Source organism: Dermacentor variabilis, chromosome 1, assembly GCF_050947875.1.
Source record: "Dermacentor variabilis isolate Ectoservices chromosome 1, ASM5094787v1, whole genome shotgun sequence".
Classification (NCBI taxonomy): Eukaryota; Metazoa; Arthropoda; class Arachnida; order Ixodida; family Ixodidae; genus Dermacentor; species Dermacentor variabilis.
In genome coordinates, this window is record NC_134568.1 from 197,020,951 (window position 1) to 197,044,410 (window position 23,460).

Here is a 23,460-nt window from a genome sequence, read left to right on the forward strand (position 1 = left end):
GCAACAAGGAAATGCTTTCATTTATAGCCCTTCGATGTTTATTTACAAGCTGCAAGATGTAACATAGATGAAAGACCTCAGAAGCGGTCCACTAACTGCAGTATTCTCTGCTGTTCCGCTTCTTTCAGGGCTTCGTCTTTAGCATCACCAAGGTTGCCTGCATATTCTGAAAAATAATGTGTAATCTATAATCACCGACATGTTTGTGACTGTCTGACGATTTGTCGAAAGTTAATTTAATCCTTCATAAAATATAGCCTTTACAAGAACGATCATTGAGCCGAATATAATGAACTGTGCGATTATGTAAGAATGAAAGTAGGCAAATGCAGTAGCTGGGTACCAGAGAAAAAGATTTTAAACCTTAAGGTAAATAACTGTACAATGTTAAACTAGCACTCATTACCGAGCACGTGCTGGTGGGCGAGTTGGTTATACATGATTGCAACACACTGATTGAAAATGTGCCAGTGCCGATAAAGATTACATTATCCATTTCGGTAAAAATGTGGAGGGACCGCTAGCTGGAAGATTCTGCACTGTAACAGCCAGCATGAGACCAGATATAAAGCCAAAAAATGGGCAAGGCATGTAAAGAATGAAGGGAACATATAGTACAAAGCACGTATGATTATGAACATTTTGCATACACACACTGGAAACTGCAGAGAACATCAGAACACAGTTCGCGATGACTACTGCAAATTTATGATATAGAGCTGTACAGTTTGAAGTTACAGGGCAATTTTCAAAGCATTTCAAGCATTCAAAGTTTAGAGAAGCATCAAGCCGGTTACGTAACTAGGAGTTCTATCTCTGTTTCTATTCTATTTCTAGTTTTATTCACTTGCTTTTGTTAGAACTGTTATTTATAGATACTGATTTAATTTTTCACCGGTGTAGCCAATCCCCTTTGTGGGTATGTGCCACGTTGAAAACAAGATCAACAAGCATGTAAACAGCTTTTAGTAGACCTTTTTTATCTTAACCACCAATGAACTTAACCTAAATGCATGGGCATATATGGCTCGCCTAGCAGCCAGCACAACAGCATGTTTGCTTTGGATCTAAAACAGCAACTCAGGTTGGCTTGCATCTATATACAGGGTGCTGTTTCTTTTTTTGGATTATACAGAATTGCCAAATCGCCTGTGGCAAATTGCATAATTCTAGCGATTCAGCTGAATTATTAGAGGAGGACACTACTTGCATGAGAAATTGACATGCATAATTGACTAATTAGCATGCATTGATATGCATAACTGACTTGAACTTGAAGTGCCACATATTCCGGTGTATAAGTCACATTTATTTCTGGATTTATCGTCGGTGCATCTGATAGCATGGTGTGATTTATATACAGTCAAAATCAGACTGGATGCTACGGCCATGACCTTTGTATCGACCGGGCATCAAATGACACTCCACCGCGTGTCACTTTCTGCCATGCACAGCAACTACATCTCATTGCACTCGTTGCCGTTGTTGCTGTGCACTTCGCACGGAGCATGGAAACCAAGCAGCAGGGATGGAATTTGAAGTCAGCGAGAAGATGATCCGGGACGTCGTAAAAACAGGACGCATGCGACATGCGGAGTTTGGGGAAGTGGCCAAATGGGTTAGTGAGGCATGGAACTCAATTTCTGAGAAAATGTTGTGGCAGGGTTTCACGAGGCTGGGTTGATCCCGTTCGCGACTGATGGTGATGTCAGTGCGTTGGATACCAGCGAGTCTGAACTCCAACCTGAAGTAGCTGTATTGTTTGAAAGTGACTCAGAGGAGGACGAGTGCGATGTCTTTGACTAAATACTGTCATGTAAGCCATCAATAGCAATGTTCATGCTACAGGAATAAAATACTTCGGAAAAGTATTGTCTAGACGTTGGAAGGCGCTTGCACACAGTCAGCACTGCCTACCATGGGATGCGTGCAAAGGCAGCAGCCGATGCAAGCATGTCTTTTCTTTACACTTTCTTATGACCTGATCCTCAACGAGTTTTTAAATAATTTATCGAATGAACAGGTGTGTCTTATACGCCGGTGTGACTTATATAAGTTTTTTTCCGGAAAGACTACCGTTTTAAAGGGGGGTGCAACTAGCAGAAAGGTCCAACTCATAGACCAAGAGATATGGTAATCACTTTGTGGCACATATTGTGATTTATGAATTGTAGCTGGCGAGTTCACAAGGCATATATCCACTTGAAACAAATTTTCAGGATGACACCAGTTTCAAGATATTTCCCAAAGTTGGCGTTATAATACATAGGTGTCCCAATTACTTTTGTGCTTCAATGCACAAAACAAAGCTTTCCTAAATGAGTAAGTGGAACAACAGTGCACTTTCCCGAAGTTTTACTACACATATCTCGAAACCGGTGCAATCTTCAGTATGTGCTCTAAGTGAATATGCCTTGTAGACTCACTGGCTACAACTTGTAAATTGCAATATGTGGCCTAAAGTAATTAATTTTTGTTAATTAGTCGATTATGCATTTCGATTTCTCGAACAAGTAATGTCCACTGCTTCGAGTAATCCAGCTAAAGAATGTTATCTGCCAAAGGAGATTTTTAAAAATTCTATATGGTCTAACAAAAAAAAAAGCCTATACAAAGCGGATGCAACTTCTGCATCAGCAATATGGCTGCTGGTAAGATGAGCGATTACGTTTCCTGCTAACAGGAGCCACGTGCTGCCCTATAGCGATTACTTAGACCCAGTGGCCAGCACTGCCTGGTGCTGGCCACTTTGCAAATCACACACTAACATGTCTGGTTTTAGTTTGACAGAGGCAGTACATAGACGACACATAGACATTTCAAAATTTACATACAGTGCACAATATTGCTTCTGGAGGGCAGTACTGTCAATGCTGCATAAGAAAGTTCTTCTGCAAATAAGATACTAAGTAGTATTGACATTTCAGCACTCCAACAACTGCGTATCATTTCCTGGCTGTGACAGCTGCGTTGCAACAGAAGTGGAATACAAAAATAGCCATGCACAAATTTCAGAGCATGTTAAAAAGCCCATTGTGGAACTAACTGGGTCTTCATTATGGTGCTTCTGATAGTGAACTTGTAGCTTTGCGGTGACAGAATAGGATAGGAGACCAAATGGCACTGCTCCACCAATGCTCCAAGCATTTTGTGACAGTTTCTGCTGCTTTGCATGAGGTGGCAGCAGGGATAGTCTGGGCCTACTCTAGTGCTTCGCCCTATGTGAAAGTATGTAGTCACATCAGTTCGATCACTTGATAAAGAGCATCACATTGTAGCGTCAACTTCAGAAACGTGGTAAACGACATACAATAGTTTTCATCACTTAAAATTAACTGCTAGCATGGATTGGATTATGCAGCATGACTGTAGATGCATCGTTTACTTCATATTGCTGTTGTAACAAAAGGAACTTTTGCGTTCTTTTGTGGCCATGCAAGGATCTTGGATAAATTGTTGCTTGATGGTGATGAATTAGTGGCATCCATTTGGTTATTGTGTAAACAGAGCAGCGTTCATACACTTCTTGAAATCCCTGAAAACCCTTGAATTTGGAAAAAAAAAAAAGATTCAAGGGCCCTTAAAGCTCCTGGAAAATGAATGTGCACGTTGAACATTCAATGTAAGAAAATTCACATAGAGTCTATGCCATGGACACTGTCTATCAAGAAAAAGATCCTAGACATTTCCTTTTGAGAATATTGGTAAACAATTACGATGCGGCTTGTTCACAGCCACCAACGACAGGCTTAGTTAAATCACCGTTGCCATTGTGGAACTATACAAAGCCACATCAAGCGACTAGGCCGTGCCACTATGTTGCTGCTTGACTACATTTTTGAGCATTAGGCTGTAGAAATGCCTGGAAGTAAGTAAGTTTGAGTCTGAAATTTCACTTTAACACAATGAGTATTATTGGCTAAAGTCTGACACCATACTAACCATCATGCCAAAAGGCAATTGACGTCATTACACTAAAAAGTCACATTAGAAAAGCGACTTGAAGAGCTTGAAGCGCATGTCCAACTTGGAAGCTGCTAAGCTACAAGAAATTGCAGCTAAGAAGATTTCACTGTATTTCAATGCATGTGTACGACTAAGGCTTGCTTCCCCCTCCTTGAATTATGGCATTCAGCATTCTTGAATTGTCCCTGAATTTTAATCAAATGTTCAGTGCGAAACCTGAAGCAGAGAGCTTTTGACTTGCAATAAATAACAGAAGGATAGACCTTAAAGGGACCCTGAAACGCTTTTGACGATTTTCTACAAACATATTGAGTCGTTGGAGTAGGTCCTTCTGATCATTAATTGACACATCTAAGTGCTCCGCGTAAAGCGTGTAATTTATTATAAGGTTTTAAATATGCACATCGCTACCGATCGCAGCGCACTGCTCGGCGGAATTTTAAGCCGCCCCTACCCATATGACCGAAATCACCCATACGACGTCAGTGGGGCGAGCTATCCGATTGGCTGACAAGGGCGCGTGATCGATAAATTTTCCAACTTTATGGTAAACAAATGATCTTCGTAATAGTTGGAATGTTAGTTAATTTGTTTTTATGAAAAGAAAGTAACATAAAGAGAATGCACAAGAATAATTTTTCAGTACACTTAAGCACTTCCGGCACACAGCATGTGTCGTCTGCTTGTGTTACAACGTACTCCATTTTGAAGAGAGCTCCGCAGTCAGAGTCGGTCTCAGTCTTTTCGCGAGCACTATGATTCGACTTTGTTGCCTTGTAGACTGCAAACGTAGCGACTGGCAATATGTCAAGCTGCGACATCGTGTCCCTCTGCAAGGCAGCGTACGAGCGAACTGGCTGCTGCGCATCGGACTGCCACTATCCGATCGGCGCCAGGATTTGCGCGTTTGCGGCCGTCACTTTACACCGGAAGATTACTAACGCAATAGCGTTTCCCGAGTCCGGTATTAGGGAAAACGCAAGCGCAAGGGGACAGAGTCTGGCCGCTTGACTTTGCCGTAATGGGATGAGCCATGAGATGAGCAGAAGGGCAAATGCGAATGGTCTGCACGGTGCAGCCACCTGGTGGCACAGAGCTCAACCATACACAGTAGCAGCAACGAAGTGTATTCTCCTTTGCTGCTGGTGTGTATTTTTCGCAGGAGTGTAATCATGAACACGTTATTTTTATAAATGTTTAAAATGTTTTACACTTGGTTAGAGCAATATTAGCGCTTTGTTTGGCTGGTTAAGCGCTGCACCAACAAGTGTATGGACCGTGCAGACCGATCAGGCCGCTCACGTACGTCTACGCTAAAGAGTTCCTTCATCAGCTTGAGTTTATGCCTACAGTCATTTGCCGAAATGACCAGCTTGCCTGTGGTTACCGGAATACAAGACACGTTCGGCGCTACGACAGAATGCTCGCAACGCACGCTGCTTCGATAGCTCTCGCTTGGGGTCGACGGCCAAGCGGCTAGCGGAGCGGTCTCGCGCGGGCGGGGGCGGGCTCCAAAACAACCGGAAGTGGACGATGTGACGTCGCATCGTGACGCTGAACCAGTGAAGGCGGAGCTTAGCCCCACTCGCTCGGCGAACGAGTTGAGGAGGAAAAGCATGGCTAGGGAGGAGGGTAGCTTCTAATCACTTGTAGCTCCATTAAAACGTAACGCTTCACTTAAATTGTGGTGCGAATGTTCTACTTAAGCTGTACCCTACGCGTCTACAAAATTTGTCCGAACCGTTTCAGGGGCCCTTTAATACGCAACACGGTTGTTTACATGGGCAACCCGCAATTATAGTTCTACTTTACCACTGCTGTACCTGTTGACTGCAAGCATCAATTATCTTTCGAAGCAAAATATCTAGTTGAAGGAATGGCAATTCCCAAGCAGGTGACTGCAGCACACATTAATCATTGCAAGGACAGGCTGATATATGCAACAACGCTAGCCAAGGCTCTCCAACTCTGCATTCCCTGTAGAAATTTTAGCAATGTTAACAAGCTGTAGCAGTAGTAGTAGTTGTAGCATGCAGCCGAAATCATTGTTGAGTGACAATGTGCTGCAGCCACCATACACAGCTTTGCTTTCATCATGTTTCACAGTTTCTTTTCTTCACAAGTAGCAATATTGGAAGAGTTGGGTGGAGAGAAGCGCTTTATTGCACTTGAGAGTGGCCAGCCACAAGTCTGAAGATGCCACTCTGTTTAGACAGCATGTTCTAGACAGAGTGACATCTACCTATGTTGCCTGCCATCGCCAGTTTTTCATTGGTGCTTTGGCCATTACAATAGAAAGGGCATAGAAAGCACATAGAAAGGTAGCATTCGAATGTGTCTGGCCCTGGCTCAACAATAACAAAGCCAAGAAGTGCTGGCCTGGCAAGCAAGCAGTTTACTTACAGCTCTTGCATAAAGTATTTTTGTCCGTAAGCTCAATACAGTGCACAATGACAACTAAATATTTTTTTGTACTGTACACTCACGTGTAGGAAATTTCATGCTTCCCTAAATACAGACAGGTGTCGCTGACGAGTGGTGACTTAGCTGTGTCAGCTGTGTTGATTGCCCGTGCCTATTTATAATTTCTAAGTTCTACACGGCCTGGTATACTTATTTTAGTGTTTAAGGCTGTCTAAACCCTTCTAGCATGCTGTTATAAACATAAATAATCTCATACCACAAGAACAATTGCGAGTATTACCAATCTTTTACAGCACAGCGAAAGCCTGTGAAACACTTCTCTAGGCCCAAAAGACTGAATTGCCACCTGGTGACTTCTGCAGAAACTCGAGAGGTGTGGAGATGTGCTTGCAGCACTGGTTAGGCTACCTCTCCAATTCTACCACTAAGGCTTTGTCCAAACAAATTAAATTAACATGCTCTGCACTAAAAGACATGGAAAAGTTATGTGCTCATCAAACTTTTTTTTCAATTAATTTGACCCTTTAACAGCCAGAAAATTAATTTTCCATGCTGCTGCTGTTTTAAAAGAGAAGCAAATTTATTTTCCTCTTAAAATTCCCCCCTTTTTTAGGACTGCAATTTTTCGGACATTTGTGTGGCTCCATTAGTGACCAAAAATCAGTCAGTGGCTGTGTTCCCGATATATTTTTGCTAGCGCCAAATGTATGGTCACAAAAAAATAGAAAGTAACAGAATAATGATTAAATGAAGTAGTGAACTGAATCCAGCTTTCCTTTTGTAATGCACAATAGCTTTTTTACGCACAGACAACCTTAGCAACAGTGCTGACAGTTTAGCTCATCCATCTATAGCAGGTAAAGGTTTAAAGGGTGACTGTAAAATAAGTATGTACCAGTGCAAAGCTGATACAGTAGAACCATGTTCATACGATCCTGTTACCTACGATTTCCTGGCGCCAAAATTCGCGATTGAGAACACGAAAAATTACCCATCCGAGTTACGCTTATTTTTTACCAGTTCATACGTTCCCAGAAAACACAATTTTTCGGCACCAACATTCAGTATATCGCCAAATTGCTATCGTATGATACGTTTTACGGCCGTTAGGTTCCATGTAAACAAGTAAATGCTCGTGGTGCGCGTGATTGAGAACCGTAGCCGCCCACCGCATCAGCTTCCCCGCAATGCTTGCAGGCTTGTCTCGCATGAAAACGTCAGCGCACACTCAGTTTCTTATTCCAGTACCAGCAAATGTCCTCCTGGATCCTTGCACGCCGCATTCACAACTATTTCCGCCAACCCTATTGTGATAAGCATCTTCACCTATCTGTTTTACAGCGCATGGGGCGTAGTGCCGTCGGAAGCGTACTGCATGCTTTTAATAGGCGATGACCCAAACACGCCACTGTTCCCCGCTGCAACCGGCGCGATGTGAATGTTATTTTGCTCCGGCGGCATCCGGCATTGCCTACCAACTCGATTTTGTTTCTTATTGCTTAAAGCACTACGCAATGGGAAAACAACAAAACGTGTTTCGGGCCGCCGCAGCCCCATCAACTCGATGCGCATTTGTGTCCTGTGCCACAACGATCTGTGCGACGCTTTGCATTACGTAGATGTCAACTGCAGTTGAGTCTGTCAAATTTTTTAACGTTACTTCAGATCGTACGTTTTGCCTGTTAGTACGTTTTCGTCGTGCTTTCTTTTTTTCAAAACATATGAATGAGGTTATACTGCGTTTGAACATCAGCCATGAACATTTTTAAAGTGCTCTTTGAAAATTCCTCCCTGATGGTAAGGGGAAGCAAAATGAACACAGCAATAAAGTAAATAAAGCACAACATCATCATTTCATTCTACTTGGAGTCCATATACACGACTCGACTTTAACGTGGTTGTTACAAAGCAAGATAAACGGACTATGTACAGTTAGTTGTTCAGAAAAGCAGTAAGAGTTTTAAAGTACTGTAAACGCAATGAGCACTTACCTCTCATGATATTTCTAATGGTTTTGATAGACCCTCCACGCAGATTCAATATCTGCAGTACCCTCTGCTTAATCTGTAATAAGAAAAATAGTTATGCAATTATGACATACTGTATATTGATAATACAGTGAATAGCATGGGTCAGTTGACCTATGCTAGCTTTGCAAGCACATATTAATCCAGCATTGGCAATCAAAATTGTAAACATGAGGCACTTCTTACTAAAAGTCAGATTCTAAGTCCAGCAATTTGTATGCAAGGTCGCCACAACTTAAATATAGTGCAACAATTAGACTTCGTGTGACTGACTCGGGACTGGTGACGTCTTGCAGTCAGTGACACTGTTCAAGCAAAACAATTGACACCAAAGCCTCAGTATGTTCAACTGAAACGAAACGAGACCGTCTTACTGATTTCTTCAAGCTTACTTCACATACAACTTGAAGTGAACGGCAGACCTGCAAGCTCTTGTCGACAGTGGATCTTCAATATCAACACTCAAGAGAAGCAAAGCAAATGCAGAAGACATATTCATAGGCAGATCAGTTGTTTTATGAGGTTATGACATTTATGAAAAGGAGCACTGGGAATGGATAAGCTTAAGGCTAAAATATCAGTCGCAGCACACAGAAGTTCTTGCCTTGGTGATAGAAGGAGTTGAATACAACTTTCCTCTCTCTCGCCTGGACATGAAATCGTTGAGGCTAAACATTAAGTGGGACAACACTGTGTCTGTAAGCCCTAATAAAGATACAGTCGAAACCTGTGATAACGAAGCCCCGTGACAATGAAATGCTCGCGACAACGAAATATTTTTGTATTCCCAGCAAACGCCCATAGGATTCAATGGGTTGTATACCTCTCAGCAATGAAATGTCGCTGTATTACAATCCTGCATCAACGAAATTTGCTGGAATGTAACCTCGCATATTACCCACTCGCACAAGGCTAGCAGGCTCCAAAATGTGCTCAAATGCGATTACTTTGCACTAAAATTGCATAAAATACCACCGCATTACACTTGCATGGGTGCCGCTATTTTTGTTTACAAAAACAATGAAATGCTGGGGCTGATCGCATGCATTGGAAACACGTAATGGCCGCCATCTCGTTTGATGAATGCCCGTTTGAAGCGGCATGCATGTTGCCACCAGGATGTGACGACGGTCTTTGCACACCTAGTGCAGTGCTTAATGTGCGCCTTGGTGAGCAAAATGCAACAAAATCAAGAAAATCAACATCCCATCGACGTAGAATTGTTTATGGAACTTGAGATGGTAGTCGCAGCATGGGGCGTCATGTATTGGGCTGTGATTGAGTGACTGTCCGGAAATACGCATCCCTTGCTTCAAGAATGCTGGTTTTGGTGCAACCCAACAGGCATCGTGTGCAGATTTGGCGCTGGAATTAGATTTGCACGAACAGGCTGTAATCTCGGATCAATCGCCTTCGGGTACGTGAGATACGATCATTTTCATGCACGGCATTGGACGCGTTGGCATCTACGGGTGACAGCGTGCACTGGAGAAATGGTGCTGCATGCGTGGAGCTTTGTTGCTCTGCGTCCGATGCCGAGTTACGCAAGATCTCGCAAGAGTGATCGCATCTCCGAAAGCAATTGACCGAGAATACTGCTCCATGGATGTGCTGCCACTGCTGATTGACGCAGTGCACTTAATACTGTTGACAATGCAGTTCTATATCATTGAGCAAAGCTTGCCAAAGTAGGCTAACGGAATTTCAAAAGTAAGGTTTCCTTCTGCAATGTATTACCTATCTGTGCTGTCTCATTTCGCAACAACGAAATTCTTGTAAAAGCAATTTTTTTCATGTTCCCCGCCGATTTCGTTATTATGAAGTTACTGTAATTACAAACCTATGACAGATGCAAACCGAATTTGCAGGCTGAAAAATGGAGACAGTATTCAAAAACTCTACCTGGAATTGCTCTGCTTGGGGGGCTATCCTCCTGGTACTAACAAGTTTGAAGTCCCCTTTAAATTACATGACACTACTATAGTCCGGAAAAAGCCATACAACCTAAAGAGAGAAAAGGAGACATCGCTAAACAAGAAGCTTCAAAAGATCTTAGATGCTGATATCATCTGTCCATCTCTATCGCCGTTTGCATTGCCAATCATCATCGCCCCAAAAGAAGATGGTAGCCTCAGGCTGCGCACTGACTACTGAGCAATCAACAACCAGACGCATCTGTTCCCATTTTCAACGCCTCAAATAGACAGCACCATTGATGAAACAGACGGATGTACCTGGTTTTCCAGGATAGATCTGTGCCAAAGCTTCTGGTAAATGCCACTTCAAGAAGACACCAAGCAATACACTACCTTTGTGACTCCATTTGACATTTACGAGTATAGTCGTCTTCTGTTTGGTTGGAAAAACTAGGCCCGGCTGGTTTCAGAAGATTATGAATACAGTTCTGAACCCTTTTATTGGTCACTTCTGCAATGTACTATATGCAGACATCATTGTATACTCTAAGAGCGAGCAACTACATGAAGACCACTTTGTGCATGTTCTCAAAGCCTTGTCTGAAGCCATGCTAAAGGTAAACTTGCTAAAGCAGGGTGTCTACCAAGTTGACAATTCCAAGTCCCTTGAGTTTTCCAGGTTTTCCCCGAGTGCCTCTGCAAAAGTGATGCAGAACTATGCTTTACGTAAAGACGGGCTGAAACCATATTGCCCGATGCTGTCACTCTCTAGTAAGCACACGAAAAAAATTTAAAAAAGGACTTAATCCAATTTGAATACTAAGGAATAGTGTTTATGTTATTCAAAAAGAGAATAGAAGAGAGGGGTTAGTAAAATGCACAACAAATAAAATGTTTAAAAAAAATTGCAAATCGAGTCGGAGATTCTCAAATATGAATAAAAAGGAGATGCATACAGAAGCAAATATTTTCCAATATGATCTATTTCTATCAAATGATGGCAAGCTAAGTGGTATGAGGCCCAATCTTTGTCACAATTAAGATTCTCTCTCAACAGCTCGTAAGTCAATCTCAATTGTCCTGACATACTCTCAGCCCGCGCACGACGCCTCAGTGTTGTGTTTCACTGCTTTAAAGAGTTTATTTTGGTTTGGATGATGGACACCTGCATGCCGGCATCAACCAACACTTTTTTTTCTCTTGAGCTCAAGCTCCTTCAAAACGGCGGCAGCACGCTTCCTTTCCCGTTCATTCCTCAATGCGTAGGTCCTTTCTGTTCTGGTCCTCCTTCCCCCAATCGTTCACCCCATGGACCATTTGAAGCATCTTCTTGGTCAGTTGCACAGTCCACATCCGATTTTTCGAACACCCTAGGGGCCGCGAAAATGTCCGAAAAATCGGCCAGTTGGGAAAAAAATGCGTCATTTACTGTCCTTAAGGGCTCAAACCACCTCAGGCACATTCGAAAACGCTCTGAAGGCCTGTCGGTACACGTATTAGGCATATTGATTCTCGTACTGTGACAGGAGATACCGGGTACACGCGTGTGTAATTAAGGAATACATACTGTGTCCCGTGGCTATAGCCCCTTCCCACTTTTGTTATGCTTCACTGCAATACTTTTGCATTTGCTTCACTAAGCAACATTCCTGTAGAGAGGCGAAGCTGACTTTCGGGAACCGGCATTATGCAAGGCACCGTGCTTTCCAAGCATTTAAGCCAATCGCGAGGAACACAAAGGTGCAGTCGGTGCCACTGCTCACAGCAGTGAATTCTTTCACAGAAGAAAATGGCACTCAACGGCAAGAAGCTCAATAGCGAACGTCGAAGCAGCTAGGTCTAGCATTGCCGCAGTGGTGGCTACAGCTGCCAACGGATCTGCGTGTGAGAGCGCCGGTTCGAGGCGGCGAGGTAATCAAAATGGCAGCGGTCGTGGCATTGATTAATGCCGTTTCGGACCTGCAGTCACGGCAAACAGTCCGAAAAATCGGATGGCGAAGGGTTCTTGCATTCGAAGTTTCAGACGTTCTGATACATTGACTCTATTGGGTACGTGGTGGTGCTGTGAAGCCGTCCAAATTATCGGGCATCCGGAAAGTCGGTCGTTGACTGTACACTGTCAACTTTTCCAGCTGACGACAGGGCGTCAAAGACGATTCATTACAATTCCTGTCTGTTACTCGAGTCAGCATTACCACGACTTTCGACCCTTTCAATTAAATTACAGCTAATTTTTCCTGATAGAGGCACAAATTCCCTGAGTTTTCCTTGAGTTTTTCCAGACTACTCAAAATCCCTGAGAATTCCCGGTTTTCCCGGTTGGTAGACACCCTGTAAAGGTAAACTAAAGGTAAGCGCTTGACTTCAAGAAGAGTGAGCTCTTCAAAAACAAGGTCACTTTTCTGGGTCGTGTACTAATAAGAATACCAAAAAGTCTGTGACGCACATCGCTGAGCTTGTGAAACCATCTGATGTCCATTCGCTTCGCGTATTTTTGGGAGTAGCTGGCCATTAAACAGCACTTATTCGAGACTATGCTAAGAAGTTACAGTGCTTAACAAGGTTGATGCAAAAAGATGTACCGTTTTGGCGGACAGAAGAATGCGATTACGTGTACGAAGTGCTGGTACAAATTTCTTCTGACCCTGTGCTTTGCCTTTCCAAGTTTTCGCTACCATATGCACTAAATACAGATGTGTCACATTATGGAATGGGAGGAATTCTGTATCAGCAAGACTACCCAGGCAACCAATCAACAGCTTCGCGTGTTGGGATACTACAGTTACACTTTCACCAAGATGGAAGTAAACTACACAACAATTGTGAAAGAAGCTCTTTATGTTCTAAAGGACATTCAGTACAGTAGAACCTTGTTCAAATGTTCTGGAAAAAAACCAAGAGAAAAAACATACTAACTGGGAAAACGCATGATCTGAAGTAACTAAAAAAAAAATTTGACAGACTCAACTATTATTGACATTTACATAATGCGAAGCATCGTGTGGATCATTGCAGCATGAGATGCCGACGTGCGTCGAGCTGGTGGGGCTCCAGCGGCCTGAGACGCGTGTTATTGTTTTTGTATTGCGTGATGCAGCCAAAGGCGAAACGTGATGCCCACATCGTGCTGCCTGCAGCCGGGAATGGCAGCCTCCCCCATGTTAGGATTATCGCCCACTAAAAGCTTGCAGTGCGCTACTAGTGGCACTATGCATCATGCGCTCTAAAACAGATAGGTGAAGATGCTTATTGCAGTGGGTTTGGCAGCGATAGCTGTGAATGCGCCGTGTGATGACCCGGGCAGAGATTTGCTGGTACCAAAATAAGAAACTGTGCCCGCTGCCGTTTTCACGTGTGAAGGGTGGCTATATACTGTTCTCGATCGCGCACACCTCACACCTTTTCTTGTTCACATGGGATCTAGCTGCCAGAAAACGTATATGATTGCAGACTGTGGCAGGAAATGGCGTCGCGTTTCGGTTATCGCCTATTAAAAGCATGCGCTACGCTTCTGACGGCACCACATGCTGTGAAACAGATAGGTGGAGATGTGAAGATGCTTACTGCGATAGGATTGGCAGTGATAGCTGTGAATGCTGCATGCGACAACCCTAGAGAAGATTTTCTGTTACTGAAATTAGAAACTGAGTGTGCGCCAGCGTTTTTATGCGAGACGGATGGACGAGTATTGTGGTGAAGCTGCCACAGAGAGCTATATACTGGTATATATTGATCAAGAACAGCTATATACTGTTCTTAATCGCGTATGCCTCACCCATTTTCTTGTTTACATGGGATCTAGTGGCTGGAAAACGTATCATACGATTCCAGTTTGCGACGTAATGAATGTTCGCGCCAAAGAATTGTGTTTTCTGGGAACGTATGAACCGATAAGAAATGAGTGTAACTCTATAGGGTAAGTGCAAACATTGGCACTGGAAAAACGTACGTAATGGGAACGTATCAATGAGGTTCTAACGTACTTCCGCTCCTACTTAGACAAAACAAAATTCAAGCTCTATACTGATTACGAAGCACAGATACACCTTTTTAAGTTGGCAGAACTTAAAGGAAAAGTCGCAAGCTGGGCGAACGAGCTTCAGCAGTTTGACTTTGAAGTGAGTCACCGCCCGGGAGCTTCAATGAAAGATGCTGATGCTATGTCGAGGTTGGTGGTCACGCCTGTTTCAGTTCACCAAGCAATAAACACCGCGAAAGTTCGGGAAGGAATAGAAGCACTACAGCACACAGCGACAGGGAAAGTTGCAGTGCCTCCCACCCTTTTGTCAAAAATCTTGGATCTCTATTCAGTTGGACATGATGGGTTTTGGAGAACCTACATGAATTCATACTCACGAAGCGACTGACATGGCCTCACATGAAACGAGACGCGAAGATGTATGTGCAATCATGTCATGTATGTCAACTGAATAAGGTAATCCAAAATAAAAAATGGGACTAAAGGTTATAGTGGGTATGGGACTAAAGGTTATAAACAGGGATAAGGTGCCTCAAAGTCTGGCCAATGTTTCAATAGAAGGACGTACAGTAAAAGCTCATTAATTCACAACTTGTTAATTAGAAATTTTGGATAATTCGAAGTAGTCGCCACGGTCCGTCTAACAATGTAACACATCCCGCTCATTCACAGTGAAATCTGCACCGCCACCGATAATTCGAACTCCGCGCCATCGTAGATGAGGAGAATGCTGGTGCACGGGAGCATGTTGGTGACGACGTCGCCGCGCAGCTTTGCTCTTTCCATCTGTGGCAGTCTGTTGCACGTTGGTTTTCTGCCTCTCTCAAGACCTTCAAGATAAAACGTGAACACGGCGCTGCATTTTTTATTTATTTATTCACTGCGATAGCAATTATATGGACATTCCAAGCACATTTCTGCCATCGGTGTCCCTGTCGCCCCGCTGTATGTGCTAGTAGAAGCGTGTGAGGGGAGCCGATGTTCACGGCTCAATCTTGCCTGCACCAAAAGGACGAATGCGAAAAGGAAGTGCGGCGTCTTCTCTTGCGCGCAAGTCACTCAACGTTGCGAGGCGCCAGGGAGGGGGAGGGGTGTTCTCTCTGGCTCCAACTGCACATGTGGCGGCTGCACGTGGTTGCGTGGCCGTATCTTGAGAGCGATCTGCGTTGGGGGTATAGCACGGTGCTATTCTACCACTGTGGGGCAGAACCTAGTTGCGCCAGCGGTTCGTAGCTTTGCGCGTGCTGCGTGTTCTCGGCGCTCACTTTACGTTGAAGCGATAGACTGCACCAATGTCACTTTGCTCGCTGCTGTTGCCGCATTTCCTCACGCCAGCATTTTGACAGCGAGTGTTCGTAGTAATCAGGTGTGATGTGTTGTGATTTGCTGTGTGCACTGACACCATGCTTAGTATTTTAGATAGTAAGCAAATGTTTACAAGTTGATACGGCTGATAAAAGTGCTATCCTTACTTCATACCGCTCTCTGCTAATTTGCCATTGCAATCGATGCTTCGTCTTTCGGGCGAAACTGCATCTTTTTTTCATTCTTTTTTTCATGTCACATCTTGGAGGCTACGCTCTTTATCTACGAGGTGTTCTGCCGAGAAGCGGCACCAAGTAATATCTATAACACGGCGGCCGTGACATTTATCGGCGCTCACAGTACTGAAAAGCATAGCCTTTGAGATTCGTGGCTATTTCTCAAAGGAAAGCATCGCTGGGATATGTGTTAGGACGCCACCTATGCGAATACTCAGCAGCTTGCAGCCGGTGCATCTACGAACGTACAACGGAGAGCAACATAGCAGCAAGTTGTAATGCGTTTCGAGAGCGCATTTTAGAGCGCAGCTCTTGTTTCTGCGACGAGCGTCGGCACACGTCGCGTGTGGTCAGTCACGCTACGGCGCTTGCACTGCGCCAGCCGAAATGCCATGCCCTAGAAACTTTGATGTTCAATTTGTCAGCTGTTCTCGTCGGAACATGCGCAGAACAATCCCCAACACGCGTGCCGCTTTGAACGGCTGCCTGCGATCGTCGGCGAAGCGGCGTGGGCACCTTTTTTTTTTTCCGCCATGCCTTGTGGGTCGGCGCAGTCGGTGTGACGAACGCGCGGATGGAGCAAGAGCCATCTCTACGTTGGGCCGTGTTGGCCGCATCCGGTTACGATGGCTGCGCCAGTGCTTCGAACTATAGACGTTGTTCTCGCCAACGTAACATAGTGTATGTGCGCGCACGCTCTCACGCTACGTCGGATTATGTACGCACCTTAACCGAGCGAATTTTTTTCTCTTACTTTTATTAGTTCCAATTTTGTATAATTCGAATTTTTGTAGCATTCCTGCGGAATTCGAATTAATGAGCTTCTGCAGTATCTTCACCTTGGAGAAAGATAGGTCCTTCTATTTAAATGTTGGCCAGCCTTTCTGAGGCACCTTATCCTTGTTTATAACCTTTATACCAAAGTGAATAAGATGAAATTCAAACAACCAACCCAACAAATGACATTGGCAAAACATTCAGGGACACCATTGGAAGTTGTCCACTTAAGACTTTGCTGAGCTCCGTAAGAAGTTGAAAGGTGTGAAGAAAATGCAAGCGTTCCTTGTGTGCGTAAAGGAGTGCACAAGGATGGTAGCAGCAAAGCCAGCAAGAGAGGATGCCAACAGCGGGATCTCATTGCCCAAGTGGAAAATGTTTGACAACATGAAAGTTTTGCTACTGCATAATGGACCAGCCTTTCGAAGCCATAAACTGCAGGAATGGGCAGAACGATGTGGGGTAACACAGAGATTCACTGCCCCATACCATCCAGCAGCTAATGAATGGGCAGAACAAACTATCGGGAACTCGAAGCAATACATCAGTATGTACCCAAGTTTCCCAGGAGGATGGAAGTGCTGCCTTGAAGCAGCAGTATCTCATCATAACCGATCACACAGAACTGGTCTAGGATGTACACCACTTTTTGTTGCAAGTGGCAAACAAACTTATCTTCTTGCTGATGTATCCTTGGGAGTCGACAAGATGATTGCTGCTTACAGAAACAAGGACAGGAGATTGCCAAGCGAACTACCACAAAAGAATGACAAGAAACTTTGATAAAAAGCCAAATAATGTTATCAGTGCTGGAGGTCGGAAAAAATTTAATAATGGTGTTTTACATGACAAAACCACAATCTGATTATGAGGCATGCTGTAGTGGGGGGCCTACAGAATAATTTGGACCATTTGGGGTTCTTTAACGTGCACCTAAATTTAAGTAGACGGGTGTTTTCGCATTTCGCCCCCATCGAAATGCAGCCACCATGGCCGGGATTTGATCTCGCAACCTCGTGCTTTGAATGTAGGAGGGCTTGGTTCTCGTGAGAAAAGGACTATCAAACACTGGCTCTGTCTATAAAAGACCTTATTGTGTCGTGAAAACCGCAAGTCAGCAAGGCAACTTAAAAACTGTCGGGTATATCAGCGTGGATGAAAATGAAGAATAAGCTTCTGTAGAGAATGTGTTTTAAATACCATCCCAGGAGGGATGAAGAAAAAATGGTGGGGGGAGTGAAGCGTGCTGAAAAAGAAGCAGTCGGAGAACATCAGAGGGAGTCGAGAAGTAGAGGAGAAGAATACAGAAGTTAGAAATGACGACTTGATGCTTGTTTGATGTATTTGATATGTGCGGGCTATTAGACAAGACGGCATTCTGAATATGCTCCTTAATCTAGATGAGAAAAAATGCCCTAGCCCTGATCAAATTCCTAACACTTTTTTAAAGCAATATGCCAAGTGCTAATTTTTTTTCTTTTGGATACCTATGCTAAATTTATAGAATCCAGAGATTTTCCGAGAGACTGGAGGCGGGCTAAAATAGTACCAATTCACAAACAGGGTTCCAAAAACGATGTCGCTAATTATCGGCCAATCTCTTTGACAAGTACATGTTGCAAAACGCTGGAGCACATTTTAACTACCCACCTAATTAAATTTGTGGAAGAAAACAACATTTTCTGTAAAAATCAGCATGGTTTCCGACATGGGTACTCAACAGTCACTATTCTCACCAAAGGTACACATGAAATCGGTGAATGTATTGATGGAAAGGGTCACATACTGTATTTACTTGAATCTAGGCTGGCCTATTCTAAGCCAACCCCCGAATGTCCGAAGCCAGAAAAAATAAAAAAACTTACCTTGAATGTAGGCCGAACAAAGTGAGGATAGCGTTCACAAAATGAAAACAGCATTTATTTATTATAAACATGCCGAGCTCACTCTACATTACCATCACTGCTAGCCTCGTCACTATAACCCAGACTACACGCATGCTCGCAGACGCGTGCCCATATGCATGCGCAGACAGTGCGGCACGGCTCGCACACATCGAAACACGGTGCAATCTCGGAGAACAGCTCCTCTCTGTTATTGTGCGCTTATTATCCTTATCGCTATGGGGCTGACGCACTGGAGTTTTAAATGCACCGTGGCGCAATCTGGCGGTGGTCAATGAAGTTGGCTGGGTAGCATGGAAAATACACCATCCCGTACAGTAACACGAGTCACGCTCTTTTTGTGCTTTGTTTTGAGTTTTGTGCATAGTTCTTGCACTCAACAAGTGTTCGACATTTACGTAGGGCGTTGTGCGCTACCGAATGCGGCACAGGTCACGGAGTGCGGGCACTTTTTGTCCGATAAACCATGCTGAAGGCGTGCAGACCCGGCGAGTATACGCCAGACTGCGCCGAGCAGCGCCTTGTCCCCAAGTATCGTCACCACCGTTCTTGATGCGTGGCGAATTATCATGAGGGTCGTGGGCCTGACATGCTGAAATTTTCAACACACTGTGCGACAACTTGTTCGCGCGAGACAAAATTCACTGGGTACTATACAGGTCGCAGCTCTCCGCATTAAGTTACGCTGTCAGCGGGCTGTATACAGCCGGTCACGTTTGCTTTGTGTGTGTGTTCAGGGTTCATTTCTTGTTTTATTTTGGTGTTCAGCTATCGGAAAAAGCACCTGCACTCAATGTGAGTAGCCTGTGGATTATCTTGTCGAGACTGCTTAGCCATAAAAAATTAAAAGTTAATTTTAGCTTAACCATGAAAAATGCAGTCGTCTCTACAGGTGCATGCGGATGATTTCTTTTTATTAGAAAACTGCCACACGCAGGAATTTATAGGACCTAAAGCAACTTCTTATGGTGAAGCAGCACACCTAATTAAGTGGAAGTTCATATAAAGTGGTTGAAACTGTTTCAGAACACGTTGCTGAGACAAGCCCCCCCCCCCCCCAAAAAAAAAAAAAAAAAAAATGGATGGACTTACGTGGCACAGTCAGTTGCGGCAATAAGATAGGGAACTGTACATAAAATGTGGTGTTTATAAACAGCCTTTGTGACATTATATGTTACTGTAAACAAATGAGTGACAACAAACGAAACTGTTGCTGCGGCTGCACTGTTCTTACTTTGAAAGAAAAGAGCTACTGCGTGTTAGCCAGCGCTAAAGATACAGACACTCAATCTCAGTATTTACTGATTGACATGTCTTGAAATGCACTTTTGTGGTATAAGCATGCATGTGGCCGGCAGTCTCAGTGTCAAAACATACCAGAGCCACTCAAGCTGAGTCACGGTGCTAACGCCAACAGATTATTATATTAGTTTCATTAGTTATTGTTGTTATTGTATTGTTATTTGGCCACGGTTCAGAGTTGGTACACATGCTTAAGCAAATAGACACATTGCAGCAGTATGCTGTTGCAGCTTGGCATTGTGCAACTCGAGCAGCACACGCATTGAAAGCGGCAGCGCACCGAAATGGTGTCTGAAACTTCTTGTGTGCAGTGCATGCATTCGGCACAGTGCTTTGCTTCCTTGGCAACGGAAGGCGTGCTACAATCCAATCCCTCCCATAAACAAAATTCTCCAAAATTCCCACTGCAGCGCAGCTGAGATGAGCAGATATACTGTCACGCCATGCATTCACCAGCAGGGTGTTGTGTGTTGTACTACCCGAAACCTACCGTATTTACTCGCATAATCACACTTTTTTGTCAGAAAAATTGATGCGAAATCAGGGGTGCAATCATTACGCGGGTTAAATTTCCTGCGAAAAAAAAAAAATTTTTCGGCCCGCTTTTGCTACGGGACACCAAAACAAAAATGGCGGCCGGCGGAGCAAGCCGAACGTGCCGAACACGATTTTTTTTTCTTCTTGTGAGTACATTACGTGCATTGAAACAGTTTCATCCGTATCAGTAACGAATTATATCGTTAATATCGGCAAGTTTGCGGCAATAACGTAGCCGTGTCCACTTTGAGGGGACAGAAACAGATGGGCGCGCTTAGCTGCCAGTGACATAAACACATGGCGGGCATGCTGCGGAAACTGCGGCATCTGTCTTTACTACTATCCTAATACGGCACGTTTCCGCTAAGGGTGGGTGAATATCTTAGCTCTGTTACAAGCATCGGCGTATGAATAGGGTACACTTTTAACGTATCAGCGTCAACGTGGCTACTATCATTGCCGCTCGCGGTTTGTTGCGTGCCCACGAGTGCAGATCAGAAGAACCGAAAGGCGCCTTTTTTGTTGTTGTTGACCACAACCATTATAAAGCCTACACATAATAAAGGCAAGTTTGGTTGCAGGTTTTCTTTAGTCATGGAAGTGCGGAAAGTGATGAAATGAGGCATCTACTTAAGAATGTTTGGTGCGTGCAGACCGCTTGGTTTGTCTTGAAGAGTCGTTCGCATAGCATTCGACAGATGGTAAGCGCGATCAATATTAGCTAGACTTGGCACACGACTTGTTGCGGCAAGTTCGGGGTGCGATCATTACACAGGAAATAAAAAAATTGAATTTTGACGACAAAATTCAGGGGTGCGATCATTATGCAAGTAAATACGGTATAAGTGCAACATACAGAGCACTGTTGACAGGCGTTTCCACAGCGCCGCCTGGCCAGCCTGTCAGGCCCATCATCTCCTTGTTACAGCACATACAAAAAGCGTCTCCCGTTGCCCCCTCCAACGACGGACGTTTTTCTCATCGATGCTGAAGTCCCGCCCGGCTCGAACATTTGACAATGTCTCTGCAGCTAGCACAACTTTTCGTTTGCAAGTGGCACTATAGTGGCATCGCTTGCTTGGTGCCATTACGATAATGCACACCGATACGACATAGGTCAAAATAGCGACGTCGCTTGTGTACTTCAGTTGCCTACTGGAGCAGCTAGTAGCGGTTGCGATACTGACTTTTCTAGATGGAGCTAGCTATGCACCACATTTTCCTTCTTAAATTACAAACTGCCGTGTTTTTTAAAATCCTTGAATCTAAGCCAACCATAGCGTTTGGTATATGATTATTTGGAAAAAAGAAAAAAAACTATAGGCCTAGATTTGAATAAACACGGCAGCTATTACCTTTATCGATTTCCGCAAAGTATTCAATATCCCACAAAAAGCTGCTTATGAAGCTGTCTCATTTCCTATGTAATAATCAGCTATTCAAATGAATAGAGGCATATTTGTCAGAAAGGGAACAATTTGTTTCATTAATATATATCTGTTTACAGTACCAATAAATCAGTTCGATTGGGTGTGCCACAAGGATCTGTTATAAGCCCTTTACTTTCCTCCATTTATATTAGTGATAGGGGCACAAGTTTTTCACCACAAATGGCCATCGAACATTATGCAGATGACACCATTGTGTATGGTAAAATATGCGCCCTTAATGACCAACAGGAACTTAGTAACCACTTACACAAAGTCAGTCTCTGGTGTGAGGAGTGACAAATGGAGCTGAACGCATCAAAAACTGTTTGTATGCGTATGGCGTGCAAAAGAAGATCTGTTAATTTTCCCTTACAGCATCAATGGAATAGAATTAGTTCAGGTTAAGGAATTTAAATACCTAGGGATTCATCTCACACATGATGTGAACTGGTCGGTACATGTTGCAAACATTTGTAGTAAGGCCATGAGTAAACTTTGGTCATTACGATGAAAACTTCATGACGCCACCCCAGAGGTAAAAACAATGGCCTACAAAATAACTGTACTTCCTGTACTGACTAATGCAAGTCATGTTTGAGAACCGTACACTCAACAACGTACTAAAATGTGAGTGCGTACAAAATAAGGCCTTGAGGTTTATCTAACGCATACGCTACAACCCAGTCCGTCGCCCAACTTAGTAGAGCTGGCCTCATGACTGTCAAGCAGAAGATGCAGCTTAACAGGGTGACATTCTCTTTTCACGTATTAAGTGGGGACTATTGAATAAAATTAGAAAAACGCATCACACTACAGAATCCTGCTAACCCCAGAACAAAGCATTCAAAACATATTAAACTCATAATTATATAATAGAGTCATTCAAACATTTGTTCTTAGTTCAACGCATAGACAATTGGAACAACTTGCCACGAGAGATAGTAGAATGCCCTGATTTACAAGCTTTTGAAAAGGCTGTTACCAATTATTTTTAAAGGGTTGAAAATACATTTTAAAGTTGTTGGCTGTTTGTTGTTAGCAGTTGTTTGGGGCATCACTTGCCTTTTTCAAAATTCCTCAATTATTTTCATTGACTTATACAGTGATATAACTTATTAATTGTAACTCAAATTATTGTTTTTGTATTTGTTTATATGTTGTGCCTTCCTGTCCTGATTGTTTTTTATTGAATTGTTTGAACATGTACTATGTTTAGTTTGCATACAACAACAATGTAACTGCAACTTCCATCTTGGCATGTGCTAACAGTATGAATAAATAGATAAATAAATAAATAAATCAATCAATAAAATAGCTACTGTGCATGCATAAGTGTAGCAAGGGCCTCAGTTATACACAGAGCAACAGTTATCTAACACAAATGCCGTAATAAAAGAAACGAATCCAGGAGCCTGGCATGCAGCGCTGGATGCATCACTTCCTTTTTCTAGTTTTTCAATGCACATTCTCACACTGCAACACTAGGTTTTCAAGCTATGGGAAAAGGTAGAACTTGAGCCACAAACATATAATTAGGTGCATATAGCTTGTCATCTAGACATTAAAGAACAAGACTTGATTAAGAGTGATCGCTTTTCATATCTCGTAGATGTGTTGATGGAGCCTAAGGAGTGTGCAGACTGCTTATAAAACCCAA

The 23,460-nt window shown here is 43.5% G+C and overlaps 1 protein-coding gene across 2 annotated transcripts in view; it reads right to left on the minus strand.

The window, feature by feature from the left end:
- Positions 1-15: 15 nt before the first annotated feature.
- LOC142590563 (beta-catenin-like protein 1) overlaps positions 16-23,460 on the minus strand; it is a 137,770-nt gene continuing 114,325 nt past the window's right edge. For both annotated transcript variants that reach the window (XM_075702850.1, XM_075702842.1), the window contains exons 16-17: positions 8,382-8,454; positions 16-166 (exon numbers count right to left, since the gene is read on the minus strand). In XM_075702850.1, coding sequence (XP_075558965.1) covers positions 78-166; positions 8,382-8,454 — 162 coding nt within the window. In that variant the 3' untranslated portion in view covers positions 16-77. The remainder of the gene's footprint in view (positions 167-8,381; positions 8,455-23,460) is intronic.